Below are 16,851 nucleotides of genomic sequence, written 5' to 3'. Positions count from 1 at the left end.
TTTCAGGGTATTTTGGGAGGGGTCCCACCCCAGGCACACACAGGGAGGGTCAGGGGGTTATTTTGGGGGTCTCACCCACGCAGGCGCAGGTGAGGGTCAGGAGGTCTTGGGGGCTCAGGGGTCCCAGGGGGATTTTTGGGGGTCTCACCCCAGGCAGGTGCAAGGAGGTTATTTCGGGGGTCTCATCCCAAGCAGGCACAGGGGAGTCCCGGGGGTTTTGGGGGTCTCACCCCAGGCAGGCACAGGAGGGGTTTCTGGGGGGTCTCACCCCAGGCAGGCGCAGGGGAGGGTCAGGGAAGTCTTGGGGGCTCAGGGGTCCCAGGGGGTTATTTCAGGGGGTCTCACCCCAGGCAGGCGCAGGGAGGGTTTCTGGGGGGTCTCATCCCAGGCAGGTGCAGGGGAGTATTTTTGGGGGTCTCACCCCAGGCAGGCGCAGGGAAGGTCAGGGGGTTCTTTGGGGGCTCAGGGGTCCCATGGGGGTTTCTGGGGGGGGTCTCACCCCAGGCAGGCGCAGGGGGGTTATTTGGGGGGGGTCTCACCCCAGGCAGGCTCAGGGGGGTTATTTGGGGGGGGTCTCACCCCAGGCAGGCGCAGGCCCCCGCCGACAGCCGCGGCAGGCGCTGCCAGCGCAGCCCCTCGTCCAGGAAGGCCACGTCCTCGTAGCGGGTGGGGCGGCAGCAGGGCCCCCCCCCCTGCGGCCCCTCGGGCTGGGCGGGACCCCCGCCCAGCGCCCGCAGCGCCAGCCCGTGCAGGGTGGGGGGCGCGGGGCAGACCCCCCCGCAGTAGCGGAACACGACGGTCTCGGGGGAGGGGTGGCCCAGCCCCAGCGCCCCCACCCCACGGCCACGCTGCGCAGCCCGCACGGCGCGGGGGCTCGCACGGACCCCCCAGCAGGACCAGGAGGAGGAGGGGGAGGAAGGACGAGCTCGGTGCCCCCGGCAGCGCCATCTGAGACCCCCCCCAAAAACCGGCCCGGCCCCATTTATGGGGTTGGGGAGGGGAGGAGTTTGGGGGGTTTGGGGGGTTGGGAGGGGGTTTAACCCTGAGCTGCCCTTGGGGGTGGGGGGGGGCAGGCACTGAATCCCCTCCCGGGACCCCCCTGAGGTGTTTGGGGGGGTTGGATGGTGGAGACCCCCCCAAAACACGAGGAGGAGAAAGGAGGGGTGAAAACCCACCCCGGGGTTTTGGGGGCATTTTTGGGGTGGGGGGATCAGCCCCCCCCTCAGGCATGGAGAGGAGGGGGATGTGAGGACCCCTCCAAAGGGTTAATGGCAGCTGAGGGGGGGTTGGGAGGAATGATCCACCCACACCCCCCAAAAAATCCTTGGACATTCCATCCCCCACAGGGGGGATAAAGAACTGGCACAAAGTGGGGGAAAAAAGCCTAAAAATAGCAAAAAATGCTAATTCTGATCAAAAAAAACACATTGAGGGGGGGGGAGCATCTTCCCCCCCCACCCCAGGGGAAATTCCAGGGGTTCTTCGGAGACTCCAAATTTTGGGGGTGGAGGGGAGGGAGGAGTGAGTTTGTTGGTGGGAAATGAGGAGGGAGGGCCCTGTGGGGTTCTGGGGGGGTACCTGTGGGTTGGGGGTTTCCCTGTGGGTTGGGGGGAGTCCCTGGGGGATTTTGGGGTTCCCTGTGGGGTTCTGGGGTTCCCTGTGAGTTTGGGGGGGTCCCTGTGGGATTTTGGGGTTCCCTGTGGGATTTTGGGGTTCCCTGTGTGGTTCTGTCCCCCCCCCCAGCCGGGGGGTCCCTACTCCTTGAGGAAGAAGTGCATCTTGTCGGCGATGAGCTTCCTCTCGGGGTCGAGGCGCTTGAGCAGCTGGGCCAGCGCGTTGACGGTGGCGTCGGAGCTGAGCCCCGTGCGCTTGGTCTGGAACTTCTTCAGCAGGTCCTTGGTGGTCATCGGCTTGCGGGACAGGTAACGGCGCACGGCCTCCTCCGTCAGCTGCACCTCACTGGGGGACCCCAAAAACCACATAGGGGATTGGTACAGACCCCCAGATATCCAACAACCCCCCACACAGATACACAACAACCCCCCCAGACACCCAACAACCCCCTCAGACACCCAACAACCCCCCCCAAGGGTGCTGGGACAGGTCCCAGGCACGGCCTCCTCCGTCAGCTGCACCTCGCTGGGGGACCCCAAAAACCACATAGGGGATTGGTACAGACCCCCCAGATATCCAACAACCCCCCCAGATATCCAACAACCCCCCCAGATATCCAACAACCCCCAAGGGCGCTGGGACAGCTCCCAGGCACGGCCTCCTCCGTCAGCTGCACCTCGCTGGGGGACCCCAAAAACAGCTGTGGGATTGGTGCAGCCCCACAGACACCCAACAACCCCCCCAAACATCCAACAACCCCCCCCAAGGGCGCTGGGACAGGTCCCAGGCACGGCCTCCTCCGTCAGCTGCACCTCGCTGGGGGACCCCAAAAACCACATATGGGATCTGGGCAGCCCCCCAGATATCCAACAACCCCCCCAGACACCCAGCACCCCCAGGGCGTCCCCCAAACCCCCCTCACCCGCTGCTGGGGGTGCTCTTGCCCGAGTGGGGCTGGGGGGTGCTCTTGCCCGAAGGGGGTCCCGGCTCCGCCTTCAGCCTCTTCTGGGGGCTCCGACCCCCCCTGGGGGGCTCTGCGGCCTGGGGGGAGAAATCAGGGGAGTAAGGGGGGGCTTTGGGGACCCCAACCACCCAAATATCCCACCTGAGCCCCCCCCAAAACCCTCCCTGGACCCTCCAAATCGCCCCCATCCCCTGTAAGCCCCCAAAGCCCCCTCAGCCCCCAAGCCCCTCCCTGCCCCCAACCCCTCCTGGCCCCCAAAGCCCCCACGCCCCACCTTGCTCCAGCCGCCGCCGCTGCCCGGAGGGTCCCCAGTGCCCCGAGTATGTGGGGTCCCAGGCCGAGGCCCCCTGGAGCTGCTGCCCGAGGCCCTTCGCTCCCGCTTGGGGAGTCTTCTTCTTCTGGGGGGAAACAGAGTCAGGGGCCCAAAACCTCACAGGACCCCCAGAACGCCCCCTGGGACCCCCCAAAGGCCCAGGGACAGCACTGACGACGCCCCTCTGTCCACGGCAACCCCCGAACCTCCCCACAGAGACCCCAAACAGCCCCAAAACCCCTGAAGGACCCCCTGGGACCCCAAATCCTCCCTGAATGGGTGGGACCCCAGGACCTGCCTTGGGACCCCCCAGGGCCCACCACGAACAGGAGTGAGGAGGTCTCAGTGTCAACACCCTGGAACCCCAAATCCCCCAAAACAGCCCCAAAACTGCTCCCAGCCCCCAGGGAGTTGGGCCCCCAAAGCCCCCTGGGCAGCCCCAGGCCCCCCTGGGCAGCCCCAGGCCCCCAGGCCCCCTCACCGCCATGAACAGGGCCGAGGAGGTCTCGCTGTCGATGTCGCTCTCCTCTGAGGTCTGGGACTCGTCGCTGCTCTCTGGGGCCCCACATCTCATCAAGCCCCTTTTTGGGGGTCTCACCCCGGGGCAGGGTGGGGGGAGGGTCTCACCTCTCTTTTTTCTTCTCCTGGGGGGTGGGGGTGGCTTTTCCCTCCTCCTCCTCCTCCTTCTCCTCCCCCTTCTCCTCCTCGCTCTCCTCGCTGCTCTCGCTCGCCTCGTCGATGCCTGGGGGGGCACACGAGGGTCTCACCCCCCAAAACACCCCAGAAACCCCCAAAAACCCCCAAGGCCAGGAGGAGGAGGAGCCTGGTCCTGTCTCCCACCCCAGACCCACCTTTAGGGCCTTCCTCCTCCTCCTTGGGGGCTTTGGCTTTGCCGGGGTCTTCCTCGGCCGAGCTGCTGTTGGGAGGGGAGGGGGTTTGGGGGGAGGGTCAAGGAGGGATTTGGGGGTCCCCAGGGGAATTGGGGGGTTCAGAGGGGTCTGGGGAGGGGCCCAAACCTCCTCAGGGCCTCCCAAACCCCTCCTTGGAGCCCCAAAATGCCCCTGTCATCTCCCAGGACTCCCCAAAACCCCCAAGGAGCCCCAAAATGCCCCCTCATCCCCAGGACCCCCAAAATCCCCCAAAGCCCCCAAATCCCCCAGAGCCCCCAGCCCACCTGGAGCCGTCGGACATGTAATCCACCTCCTGCCCCTCGAAGTCGCCGTCGTCGCTGTCCTCTAGGGCCTCGTCCTCCGAGCCCTTCCTGCCCTTCCTCCTCCTCCTCTTCCTCGCCCCCGGCGGCCCCTTCGGCCTCGGGCCCTTCTCCCCTGCGGGTTTGGGGGGTGGGCTGGGGGGGTCACGGCCCCCCTGAGCCCCCCTGAGCCCTTCCTGCTCCCTCCCCCTCCTCCTCCGAGCCCCAGAGGGGGATTTCGGGGTGGTTTTGGGGTCTCAGCCTCGCTCTGGGGGGTATTTTGGGGTGTTTTGGGGGTGTTTTCAGGGCAGTTTTGGGGGTTTTTCGAGGGGGGTATTTTGGGGTGGGTTTTGGGGTATTTCAGGGTAGTTTTGGTGTAGATTTGGAACTATTTTGGGGTATTTCGGGGTCTCCCCCTCACCCTTGGCCTTGCTGTGGGGGGTATTCTGGGTTGGGTTTTGAGGTGTTTTGGGGTGTTTCAGGGGGGGTGTTTTGGGGTATTTCAGAACAGTTTTGGGGGTGTTTCAGGGCGGTTTTGGAGGTTTTTCGGGGGGGGGTATTTTGGGATGAGTTTTGGGTTATTTTGGGGTGGGTTTTGGAGTGCTTTGGGGTATTTCAGGGCAGTTTTTGGGGTATTTCAAAGAAGTGTCAGGGTCTCCCCCTCACTCTCAGCCTCACCATGGGGGGTATTTCAGGGTGGGTTTTGGGGGTATTTTGGGGTGTTTCAGGGCAGTTTTGAGGGTATTTGGGGGCAGTTTCGGGGTCTCCCCCTCAGCCTCACTGTGGGGGACATTTTAGGGTGGGTTTTGGGGTGTTTTGGGGGTGTTTCTGGGCAGTTTTTGGGGTATTTTAAAAGTGTCAGGGTACCCCCCTCACCCTCAGCCTCGCCATGGGGGACATTTTGGGGTGGGTTTTGGGGTATTTCAGGACAGTTTTGGGGGTGTTTCAGGGTGGTTTTGAGGGTATTTCGGGGGGATGAATTTAGGGATGAATTGCATTTTGGGGTATTTCGGGGCGTTTTTTGGGGTATTTCAAAGCAGTGTCGGGGTCTCCCCCTCACCCTTGGCCTCGCTGTGGGGGGTATTTTGGGGTGGGTTTTGGGGTATTTTGGGGGGTGTTTTGGAGTGTTTGAGGGTATTTCAGGGTGGTTTTGGGGTATTTCAGGGCAGTTTTGAGGGTGTTTTGGGGTCTCACCCTCGGCCTCGCTGTGGGGGACATTTTGGGGTGGGTTTTGGGGTGTTTTGGGGTTTTTCAGGACAGTTTTGGGGGTGTTTCAGGGTGGTTTTGTGAGTGTTTCAGGGGGGTATTTTGGGGTGGGTTCTGGGGTGTTTTGGGGTATTTCAGGGTGGTTTTGGGGGTATTTCAGGGCAGTTTTGGGGTGGATTTGGAGTTATTTCGGGGTATTTGGGGCGGTTTCGGGGTCTCAGCCTCGCCATGGGGGTATTTTGGGGTGGGTTTGGGGTATTTCAGGGTGGTTTTGGGGGTATTTCAGGGCAGTTTTGGGGTGGATTTGGAGTTATTTCGGGGTATTTGGGGGCGGTTTCGGGGTCTCAGCCTCGCCATGGGGGGTATTTTGGGGTGGGTTTTGGGGTATTTCAGGGTAGTTTTGGGATGAATTTAGAGCTATTTTGGGGTATTTCAGGGTGGTTTTGGGGGTATTCAGGGGCTGTATTTTGGGATGGGTTTTGGGGTATTTCAGGGCAGTTTTGGGGGTATTTTGGGGCAGTTTTGGGGTGGATTTGGAGTTATTTGGGGTTGTTTCAGGACGGTTTCGGGGTCTCCCCCTCACCCTTGGCCTCGCTGTGGGGGACATTTTGGGGTGGGTTTTGGGGTGTTCTGGGGTATTTTGGGGTGGTTTTGGGGGTGTTTCAGAGGGGGTGTTTTGGGGTGGGTTTTGGGGTATTTTGGGGTGTGTTTTGGTGTAGATTTGGAGCTATTTTGGGGTATTCCAGGACAGTTTTTGGGGTATTTCAGGGCAGTTTTGAGGGTATTTGGGGGCGGTTTTGGGGTCTCCCCCTCACCCTCACTGTGGGGGACATTTTAGGGTGGGTTTTGGGGTATTTCAGGGTGGTTTTGGGGTGGATTTGCAGTTATTTGGAGGTGTTTCGGGGCGGTTTCAGGGTCTCACCCTCAGCCTCGCCGTGGGGGGCATTTTGGGATGGGTTTTGGGGTATTTCAGGGCAGTTTAGGGGTGCTTCAGGGTAGTTTTGGTGTAGATTTGGAGCTATTTTGGGGTATTTTGGGGCGGTTTTGGGGTATTTCAGGGCAGTTTTGGGGTGGATTTGGAGTTATTTCGGGGTATTTGGGGGCGGTTTCGGGGTCTCAACCTCGCCATGGGGGGTATTTTGGGGTGGGTTTTGGGGTATTTCAGGGCAGTTTTGGGATGAATTTAGAGCTATTTTGGGGTATTTCAGGGTACTTTTGGTGTAGATTTGGAGCTATTTTGGGGTATTTCAGGACAGTTTTGGGGTATTTCAGGGCGGTTTTGGGGTATTTCAGGACAGTTTTGGGGTATTTTGGGGCAGTTTTGGGGTGTTTTGGTGCAGTTTTGGGGTGTTTCAGGACAGTTTTGGGGTGTTTCAGGGCAGTTTTGGGGTATTTCGGTGCAGTTTTGGGGTGTTTCAGGGCAGTTTTGGGGTATTTTGGGGCAGTTTTGGGGTGTTTCAGGGCAGTTTTGAGGGCATTTGGGGGCGGTTTCGGGGTCTCCCCCTCACCCTCGGCCTCACTGCCCTCGCTGCTCTCCGAGCTCAGCTCCAGATCCTCCTCCAGGTCGTGGATCCGCAGCCCCCCCCCCTTTCCTGGGGCCTTCCTGCCCTTGTCCTTCTCCTCCTCCTCCTCGTCCTGGTCCCGCAGGCGCCGCTGCTGCATGATGGTGAAGTGGTTCAGCACCTTGTTCCTCCTGGGGGGGATTTCGGGGTGTTTAGGGGGGATTTGGGGACATTTAGGGGGGCTCAGGGGGAGATGGTGAAGTGGTTCAGCACCTTGTTCCTCCTGGGGGGGATTTTAGGGGTGTTTAGGGGGCATTTAGGGGATTTGGGGGCTCAGGGGAGATGGTGAAGTGGTTCAGCACCTTGTTCCTCCTGGGGGGGATTTTGGGGTGTTTAGGGAGGATTTGGGGGCAATTAGGGGGATTTGGGGAGATGGTGAAGTGGTTCAGCACCTTGTTCCTCCTGGGGGATTTGGAGGTGTTCAGGGGGATTTGGGGGGCATTTAGGGGGATTTGGGGGGGCATTTAGGGGATTTGGGGTCTCAAGAGGGATTTGGGATTTTCGGTGCTCCAGGACCTTTTTCCTCCTGGTGTTTGGGTGTGAGGGGAGGTTGGGGTGGGACTGGGGGGGTTCAGGAGGGGTTTTGGGGTCACCTCTCCCACTCCTCCTCGGCCTCCTCGGCCGTCAGGGTCCTGTGCCGGGCCAGGGGGGTGAAGTTGTACCAGTTCCTGACCGGGAAGGCCTCGAAGGCGCCGTCGGGGCACTGGGTGAACACGTAGTACGAGGCGTTCTCGGTGACCCCCCCCTTCTTCACCCCCTGAACCTGCGGGGGGCACGAGGAGGTCAGGGACCCCAAAAAAACCCCAAAACCTCCCCAAACCCCCAGAACACCCCCAGAACACCCCCAAAAAACCCCAGAACTTCCCCAAAAAACCCCTGGAACACCCCCCAAAAAACCCCAGAACACCCCCAAAAACCCCAGAACACTCCCCAAAACCCTGGAACACTCCCAAAAACCCCAGAACACCCCCAAAACCCCAGAACACCCCAAAAAACCCCCAGAACCTCCCCAAAAAACCCCAAATCCTCCTAAACTCCTTCTTCACCCCCTGAACCTGCGGGAGGCACAGAGAGGGTCAGGGACCCCAAAAACCCCAGAACACCCCAAAAAACACCCAGAACACCCCCAAAAACCCTGGAACACCCCCAGAACACCCCAAAAACCCCAGAACATCCCCAAAAAACCCCAGAACACCCCCAAAACCCCAGAACACCCCCAAAAAAACCCAGAACACCCCCAAAAACTCCCAGAACACCCCCCAAAAAACCCCAGAACACCCCCCAGAACCTCCCCAAAACACCCCCAAATTCTCCCCAGACTCCTTCTTCACCCCCTGAACCTGCAGGGGGCACGAGGGGTGAGGGACCCCAAAAAACCCCTGGAACACCCCTAAAAACCCTGGACACCCCTCAAAACCCCAGAACACCCAGAAGAACCTCCCCAAAAAAACCCCAGAACCTCCCCCAAAAAAAACCCAAATCCTCTCTAAACTCCTTCTTCACCCCCCTGAACCTGCGGGGGCACGGAGGTCAGGGACCCCAAAAACCCCAGAACACCCCACAAAAAACCCAGAAAACCCCCAAAAACCCCAGAACACCCCCAAAAAACCCCAGAACACCCCCAAAAACCCTGGAACACCCCAAAAACCCTGAACACCCCACAAAAAACCCCCAGAACACCCCCCAGAACCTCCCCAAAAAAACCCCAAATTCTCCCTAAACTCTGTCTTCATCCCCTGGAACCTGTGGGGGCACGGGTGGGTCAGGGACCCAAAAACCCCAGAACCCCCTAAAAACCCCTGGAACATTCCCCAAAAAAACCCCAGAACACCCCCAAAAACCCCAGAACACCCCCAAAAAAACCCCCGGAACACCCCCAAAAAAACCCTGGAACACCCCCAAAACCCCAGAACACCCCCAAAAAACCCCCAGAACACCCCCCAAAAACCCCCAGAACATCCCCCAGAACCCCGAAATCCTCCCCAGAAAAACCCAAATCGTCCCCAGAAAACCCCCAAATCCTCCCCAAAAACCCCAAATCCTCCCCAGAAAATCCCAACTCCTCCTTCACTCCCCGAACCCAGGACATGGGGGGGTCAGAGACCCCAAAAACCCGAAATCCCATTAAAAACCCCCTCCAACCCCCTTCCCATCCCTCCTCCCTTTCCCATCCCCATCCCATTCCCATCCCAATCCCACCCGTTCCCTCCCCACCCCCTCCCCCCTCACTTCCTGCCGCTTTTCCCGTTGACCCTGAGGATCCAGGGCTGATCCTCGGCCCGGAATTCCCGCAGGACGATCCCGTATTTTTTCCTCCGCGCCTCCTCCCGCAGCTTCCGATGGAATTCACTGCCGGCCCCGGACTCGGGGAGCTCCTCCTCGGCGTAGATCCGCTTGTTGCTCATGTCCCGCTCCATGCGGGCCTGGAATTGGGATTGGGATCCCAAAATATCCCCAAAATACCCCAAATATCCCCAATATCCCCAGATCCGCTTGTTGCTCATGTCCCGCTCCATCCTGGCCTGGAATTGGGATTGGGATCCCAAAAATACCCCAAAATATCCCCAAAATATCCCAAAATATCCCCAAATATCCCAAATATCCCCAGATCCGCTTGTTGCTCATGTCCCGCTCCATCCTGGCCTGGAGAGGGATCCAAAATACCCCAAAATATCCCCAAAATATCCAAAATATCCCCAAATATCCCAAATATCCCCAGATCCGCTTGTTGCTCATGTCCCGCTCCATCCTGGCCTGGAGGGGGGTCAAAAATATCCCAAAATATCCCCAAATATCCCCCAAATATCCAAAATATCCCCAGATCCGCTTGTTGCTCATGTCCCGCTCCATCCTGGCCTGGAATTGGGATTGGGATCCCAAAATACCCCCAAAATATTCCAAATACCCCAAAATATCCCCAAAATATCCCAAATATCCCAAATATCCCAAATATCCCCAGATCCGCTTGTTGCTCATGTCCCGCTCCATCCTGGCCTGGTTCAGGACCCAAAACATCCCAAAATATCCCCAAAATATCCTGAAATCCCCCAAAATATCCCAAATATCCCCAGATCCGCTTGTTGCTCATGTCCCGCTCCATCCTGGCCTGGAATTGGGATTGGGATCCCAAAATATCCCCAAAATATCCCAAATATCCCGAAATATTCCCAGATCCACTTGTTGTTCATGTCCCGCTCCATCCTCGCCTGATTCAGGATCCAAAATATCCCAAATATCCCCAAAATATCCCAAATATCCCAAAATATCCCAAATATCCCAAAATATCCCAAATATCCCCAGATCCGCTTGTTGCTCATGTCCCGCTCCATCCTCGCCTGGAGAGGGGTCAAAAATATCTCAAAATATCCCCAAAATATCCCAAATATCCCCAGATCCTCTTGTTGCTCATGTCCCGCTCCATGCGGGCCTGGAATTGGGATTGGGATCCCAAAAATATCCCCAAAACATCCCAAATATCCCCAATATCCCAAAATATCCCAAACACCCCCAGATCCGCTTGTTGCTCATGTCCCGCTCCATCCTGGCCTGATTCAGGATCCAAAACATCCCAAAATATCCCCAAATCCCCCCCAAAACCCCCCCAGGACCCCCACCTGTGCCCAGGCGCTCAGAGTGATTCTGTGGGACCCCAGGACCCCCAGGACCCCCAAAATCCCCCAGGACCCCCAAACCCCCCAGGACCCCAAAATCCCCCAGGACCCCCACCTGTGCCCAGGCGCTGAGGGTGACTCTGTGGGACCCCAGGACCCCCAGGACCCCCAAACCCCCCAGGACCCCCAAACCTGTGCCCAGGCGCTCAGGGTGACTCTGTGGGACCCCAGGACCCCCAGGACCCCCAAACCCCCCAGGACCCCCAAACCTGTGCCCAGGCGCTCAGGGTGACTCTGTGGGACCCCAAATCCCCCAGGACCCCCCAAATCCCCCAGGACCCCCACCTGTGCCCAGGCGCTCAGGGTGACTCTGTGGGACCCCAGGACCCCCAGGACCCCCAAATCCCCCAGGACCCCCACCTGTGCCCAGGCGCTCAGGGTGACTCTGTGGGACCCCAGGACCCCCAGGACCCCCAAATCCCCCAGGACCCCCAAACCTGTGCCCAGGCGCTCAGGGTGACTCTGTGGGACCCCAGGACCCCCAAACCCCCAGGACCCCCAAACCTGTGCCCAGGCGCTCAGGGTGACTCTGTGGGACCCCAGGACCCCCAAACCCCCAGGACCCCCAAACCTGTGCCCAGGCGCTCAGGGTGACTCTGTGGGACCCCAGGACCCCCAAACCCCCCAGGACCCCCCAAACCTGTGCCCAGGCGCTGAGGGTGACTCTGTGGGACCCCCAGGACCCCCCAAAATCCCCCAAACCTGTGCCCAGGCGCTCAGGGTGACTCTGTCGGCGCTGTTGAAGGCCATGATGTTGTACCTTTTTGGGGTGTTCCTGGGGGGGGGAAAAAGGGACCCTCAGACCCTCCCAAATCCCTGCCAAACACCCCCAAAACCCCCAAACACCTCAGACCCCCAAAACCCCCAAAACCCCCAAACACCTCAGACCCCCAAAAACTCAGACCCCTCAAATCACCCCAAAAACCCCCAAACACTCCCAAACACCTCAGACCCCCAAACCCCCAAATCACCCCAAAAGCCCCCAACCCCCAAAAAAACCTCAGACCCTCAAATCACCCCAAAACCCCCAGACACCTCAGACCCCCAAATCCCCACAAATCCCCAAATCACCCCAAAAACCCCCAAACACCTCAGACTCCCCAAATCACCCCAACCCCCCAAAACCCCCAAAAAACCCCAAACACCTCGGACCACCCAAACCCCTCCGAGATCCCCCAAAACCCACAGACCCCCCAAGACCCCAAATCCCTCCGAGACCCCTCCCCAAAACCCCCGACCCCCCGGACTCACTTGGGGACCCTCACCACGTACTCGGAGACCACCTGGGAGCTGCTGCCCTGGGGGGACACGCGGGGGCTCAGGGGAGCTCGAAGAGGGCATTTGGGGGTCCCAGGAGTGTTTTTGGGGACCCCTGGGGGTTTTTGGGGTTCCCCCACTCACCAGCGTGGCCATCCTGGCAGGGGGGCTGGGGGCTCCCCCAGATCCGGCTCAGGGGGGTCCTGAGGGGGGGGAAAGGAATTGACGGCCTGCCCTGGGGACCCCCAAAACTTGGGGGGACCCCCCCAAAAAAATCTGGAACCCCAAAATCAGGGACCCCCAAAATCAGGGATCCCCCAAAACCTGGGACACGCCCCCAGCCCCCACAGGGACCCCAGCCCCCAGCCATCCCTGACACCCAAAGTGCCCCCGGGCCCCCAGCCCCTCATAAGCCCCCCAAAAAAACCTCCCTCAGGGACCCCCAAACCCCTCCGGACCGCCCACACCCCTGAGACCCCAGGACACCCCAGAGCCCTCAAAGCGGCTCCAGGACCCCCGGACCCCCCACCCTCCCTGGGGCCCCCAGACCCCCGGACCCCCAAATTCCCCCAGGACCCCCAAACCGCCCCCACCGCGCGACACCGCCCGGCCGGAAGTGCCTCTGTCACGTGACAGGAACGACAGGGCGAGATTGGAGGAATCTCCGTCACGTGACCGGATCCGGAAGTGCATCCGGGTCCCGGTGCGTTGCCATGGCAACCGCGGCCTGACCACCCCAAAAAGGGGCTTTTTCACCCCAAAACCCGCCCTGTTCACCCCAAACCGGCCCTGTTCACCCCAAAAAGGGGCTTTTTCACCCCAAAAACTGCCCTGTTCACCCCAAAAAGGGGCTTTTCCACCCCAAAACCCCCCTTTTCACCCCAAAAAGGGGCTTTTTTACCCCAAAACCCGCCCTGACCACCCCAAAAAGGGGCTTTTTCACCCCAAAAACCTGCCCTGTTCACCCCAAACCCACCCTGTTCACCCCAAAAAGGGTTTTTTTCACCCCAAAACCCCCCATTTCACCCCGAAAAGGCGTTTCCATCCTAAACCAGCATTTTTTCACCCCCAACCCAAACCCTCCCCGTTTTCCCCCCCCCAAACCCCGTTTTCCCCCAGAATCGTATTTTTTAATCTCCTTTTTTCACCCCCCACCATTTCCCACCCCAAAAATCCATTTTACCCCAACCCCCCCATTTTTACCCCGACCAACCCAGCCCCACCCCCTTCTCACCCCCAAACTCCCCTCTTTCATTCCCCAAAATCCCATTTTTCCCCCCAAACCTCCCCTTGCACCCGAGGCCCCATTTTTACCCCAAGACCCCATTTCCCACCCCAAAAGCCCCCTTTTGAGCCCCAGAGCCGCAGGACTGGGGCCCAGCCAGGGGTTTTGTTCCGTTTATTTGTGAAGTTAAAAACAAGCGGTAAAAAGTAAAAACTTTGAGCCTTCGGTGGGCGGAGCCTCCAGACGGACACGGGGGAGGAGGGCGGCCGGAGGGCTTTGGGGACCCCAGGGGATTTGGGGACCCCAGAGGCAGGGGGAGGAGGTCGGGGGTCCCCAGGAGAGGTTTTGGGGGAGGCCCAGGGGTTTGGGGACTCCAGGGGGCTCTGGGACAATTTGGGGACCCCAGAGGGCGGCTGGGGGGCAGTTGGGGGTCCCGGGGGTCCCTGGGAGGGTCTGGGGAGAGGATTGGGGGTCCCCAAGGAGGGGTTGGGGTCCCAAAGGGTCCCAGGGGGAGGGTGGGGGTCCCTGGGGATTTGGGGGAAGGGGCAGGGGGTCCCAGGGGTCCCAGGAGCACTTTGGGGGTCCTGGGGGGAAGTTGAGGGTCCCAGGGGTCCCTGGGGCACTTTGGGGGTCCTGGGGGAAGTTGAGGGTCCCAGGGGGTCCTGGGGCACTTTGGGGGTCCTGGGGAGGAGTTGAGGGTCCTGGGGAGGAAGCTGGGGGTCCCAGGGGGTCCCTGGGGGCACTTTGGGGGTCCTGGGGGGAAGTTGGGGGTCCCCGGGAGTCAGGGGTCCCCAGTGGCTCCCAGGAATGTTCGAGCAGCTCCGGGGGGTCCCGGGGAGTCCTGGGGGGCTTCCAGGGGCAGGGCCGGGGATTTTGGGGGGACCCAGAGGGGTCCTGGGGTCTCCCAGGGATCCCTGGGGGTCCTAGGGGGTCCCAGGGTGGTTTGGGGGATTCCCTGGGGGTCCTGAGGGGCTCCCGGGGGGTTTGAGGGTCCGGGGGTCCCGGGGGGTCAGGGGGTCCCAGGGGTTTAGGGGGTCCCGGGAGGGTCCCAGGGGGTCCCAGGGGATTTGAGGGGTCCTGGGGGTCCCAGGGTGGTTTGAGGGGTCCCGGGGGGTCCTGAGGGGCTCCCAGGGGGTTTGAGGGTCCCAGGGAGTCCCGGGGAGTCCCGGGGGTTTGAGGGGTCCTAGGGGGTTCCGGGGGTCCCGGGGGTCCCAGGGGTCTCCGTCCCCTCCGGCCGCGGCCGCTCGCCCAAAACAAAGGGGGTCACAGAGGGGCACGGTGGGGTCACTGAGCCTGTGGGGAGGGGGGGTCAGGAGGGGCTCCCCAAACCCCCGGGGATCGGGGGGTGGGGGAGTGTTGGGGTCCCAGGAACGTTCCGGGGTCTCAGGGTCGGTTCCGCTATCCCTGCTGGGGGGAGGGGGCAACGAGGATTTGGGGGGTCCCAAGGGGAGTTTGGGGTCCCTGGTTGATTTGGGGGTCTCAGAGGGGTTGGGGTCCGTGCCTGCTGTCCCTGCTGGGCGGGGGCGCAGGGCCGGCCCCAGAGTCTGCCCGTAGTAGGGTTGGGTTGGGGGTGTCTGGTTGGATGTGGGGGTTCCCAGGATGGATTTGGGGGTCTCAGGGGGTTTGGGGGTCCCTGGTTGTGTTAGGGGTCCCAGGGGTTGGGGTCCGTACCTGCTGTCCCTGCTGGGCGGGGGCGCAGGGCCGGCCCCAGGGTCTGCCTGTAGTAGGGTTTGGATTTGGGGTGTCTGGGTTTGGGGGTCCCTGGCTGTGTTTGGGGGTTCCCAGGGGGTTGGGGGTCCCTGGTTGGATGTGGGGGTCTCAGGGGGTTTGGGGGTCCCTGGTTGATTTGGGGGTCCCAGGGGGTCTGGGGTCCGTACCTGCTGTCCCTGCTGGGCGGGGGGCGCGGGCCGGCCCCGAGTCTGCCCGTAGTAGGGTTTGGATTTGGGGGGGTCCCAGGCTGGGTTTGGGGGTGTCTGGTTGGGTTTGGGGGGTTCCCAGGGGGGTTTGGGGGGTCCCAGGGGGTTTGGGGGTCCCTGGTTGGTTTGGGGGTCTCAGGGGGTTTGGGGGTCTCAGGGGGTCCCGGGGTCCGTACCTGCTGTCCCTGCTGGGCGGGGGGCGCAGGGCCGGCCCCCGGGTCTGCCCGTAGTAGGGTTGGGTTTGGGGGTGTCTGGTTGTGTTTGGGGGTCCCTGGTTGGATGTGGGGGGTTTGGGGGTCCCTGGTTGATTTGGGGGTCCCAGGGAGTGGGGTCCGTACCTGCTGTCCCTGCTGGGCGGGGGCGCGGGGCCGGCCCCGAGGTCTGCCCGTAGTAGGGTTGGGTTTGGGGGTCCCTGGTTGGATGTGGGGGTTTGGGGGTCCCTGGTTGATTTGGAGGGTCCCAGGGGTCTGGGGTCCGTACCTGCTGTCCCTGCTGGGCGGGGGCGCGGGGCCGGCCCCCGGAGTCTGCCCGTAGTAGGCCGCCTGCTGCCGGTAATACTCTGCCCAGGCCGCGCTGTAGTCGGGCTGGGGGCCGGGGGCTCAGGACCGCCCGACGCCACCTGGGCCGCTGGGGGTGGGGGTGGGTGAGGGCACGGGGAGGTCCTGGTGCCCCCAGCCCCCAGGGTGGGATTTGGGGGCTCTCACCTTGTTTTTGTAATACTCCTCCCAGGCCTTGGTGTAATCCTGCTAGGGGGCCCCGGCTGCTGGGGCTGCTGCCCTGGGGGGCAGCGGGGGCAGGGGGTCACTGGGGGGCAGCGGGGGCTTTGGGGGTCACTGGGGTCCCAGGGAGGTTTGGGGGTCCCAGGGGGTCATTGGGGGTTGGGGGTCCCAGGGGAGGTTTGGGGATTGCTGGGGAGGTCTGGGGGGTCCCACAGGACATTTGGGGTCCCAGGGGAGGTTTTGGGGTCCTGGGGAGGTTTTGGGGTCCCAAAGGAGATTTGGGGGAGTCCCAGGGGAGGTCTGGGGGGGTCCCACAGGAGGTTTGGGGTTCCCAGGGGACGTCTGGGGGTTCCGGGGAGGTTTGAGGGTCCCAGGAAATGTTTGGGGTTCCCAGGGGAGCTTTGGGGTCCCACAGGAGGTCTGGGAGTCCCACAGAAGATTTGGGGGTCCCAGGGGATGTCTGGGGGTCCCAGGGGGGGTTTGGGGTTCCCAGGGGAGGTTTGGGGGTCCCACAGGAGATTTAGGGGGGTCCCAGGGGATATCTGGGGGTCCTGGGGGAGGTGTGGGGGTCCCACAGGATGTTTGAGGTTCCCAGGGGATGTCTGGGGGTCCCAGGGGATGTCTGTGGGTCCCAGGGGAGGTTTGGGGGTCCCAGGGGAGGTTTGGGAGTCCCAGGGGAGGTTTGGGAGTCCCAAGGGAGGTTTGGGAGTCCCAGGAAAGGTTTGGGGGTCCTGGGGATGTCTGTGGGTCCCGGGGAGGTTTGGGCGTCCCGGGGAGGTGTGGGGGTCCCAGAGCCCCCCCAAAACCCACCTAGTTTCTTGTAGTACTCCTCCCAGGCCTTGGTGTAGTCGGCCTGGCCGGTGGGGGGCTGTGGGGCTCCCCTGCACGGGGGCGGCGGGGGGCTGGGTGGGCACGGGCCCGGGGGCTGCTAGTAATAGTGCGAGTAGTAGGCGGCCCACGCCGCGTTGGGGTCCGGGGCCGGCGCCTTGCCTGGGGGGGGCCCCAAACTGGGGTCAGCTGGGGGGGCTCTGGGGGCGGCCCCAGGGGCACAGAGACCCCCAGGGGCACAGAGACCCCCAGAAATAGAGAACACCCCAGGGGCACAGAGACCCCCAGAACCCAGAGACTCCCATAAATAGAGACAGGGACACAGAGACCCCCCCAGGGGCACAGAGACCCCCCCCATAAACAGAGACAGGGGCACAGAGACACCCC

General features: G+C 61.7%; 3 protein-coding genes across 3 annotated transcripts in view; all 3 read right to left on the bottom strand.

Moving 5' to 3' along the window:
- Nucleotides 1-471: 471 nt before the first annotated feature.
- On the bottom strand, nucleotides 472-982 carry PSPN (persephin). The gene is made up of 2 exons (XM_050311795.1): nucleotides 969-982; nucleotides 472-873 (listed from the first exon to the last, which is right to left on the bottom strand). The coding sequence occupies exons 1-2, from the start codon at nucleotides 980-982 to the stop codon at nucleotides 576-578; spliced, it is 312 nt and encodes a 103-aa protein (XP_050167752.1). The 3' UTR covers nucleotides 472-575.
- A 209-nt stretch (nucleotides 983-1,191) lies between these two features.
- GTF2F1 (general transcription factor IIF subunit 1) lies at nucleotides 1,192-12,022 on the bottom strand. Its single transcript, XM_050311802.1, is given in 15 exon segments — nucleotides 1,192-1,959; nucleotides 2,537-2,648; nucleotides 2,846-2,961; nucleotides 2,963-2,976; nucleotides 3,373-3,460; nucleotides 3,519-3,633; nucleotides 3,743-3,804; nucleotides 4,066-4,216; nucleotides 6,795-6,979; nucleotides 7,442-7,611; nucleotide 8,735; nucleotides 9,078-9,271; nucleotides 11,222-11,294; nucleotides 11,771-11,817; nucleotides 11,921-12,022. Coding segments are annotated over 15 exon segments (1,545 nt in total). The 5' UTR covers nucleotides 11,933-12,022; the 3' UTR covers nucleotides 1,192-1,754.
- Nucleotides 11,969-16,851, bottom strand: part of KHSRP (KH-type splicing regulatory protein) — an 18,719-nt gene continuing 13,836 nt past the window's right edge. The window contains 4 exon segments of the mRNA XM_050311794.1: nucleotides 11,969-11,979; nucleotides 15,411-15,665; nucleotides 15,668-15,694; nucleotides 16,447-16,652. Of these exon segments, the coding sequence (XP_050167751.1) occupies nucleotides 11,969-11,979; nucleotides 15,411-15,665; nucleotides 15,668-15,694; nucleotides 16,447-16,652 (499 nt within the window).

Source organism: Myiozetetes cayanensis, unplaced genomic scaffold, assembly GCF_022539395.1.
Source record: "Myiozetetes cayanensis isolate MyiCay16 unplaced genomic scaffold, myiCay2020 scf167, whole genome shotgun sequence".
In the NCBI taxonomy this organism is placed as follows: Eukaryota; Metazoa; Chordata; class Aves; order Passeriformes; family Tyrannidae; genus Myiozetetes; species Myiozetetes cayanensis.
Note: the sequence above shows the minus strand (reverse complement) of the source record. Positions and strands in the feature narration are given on the sequence as shown.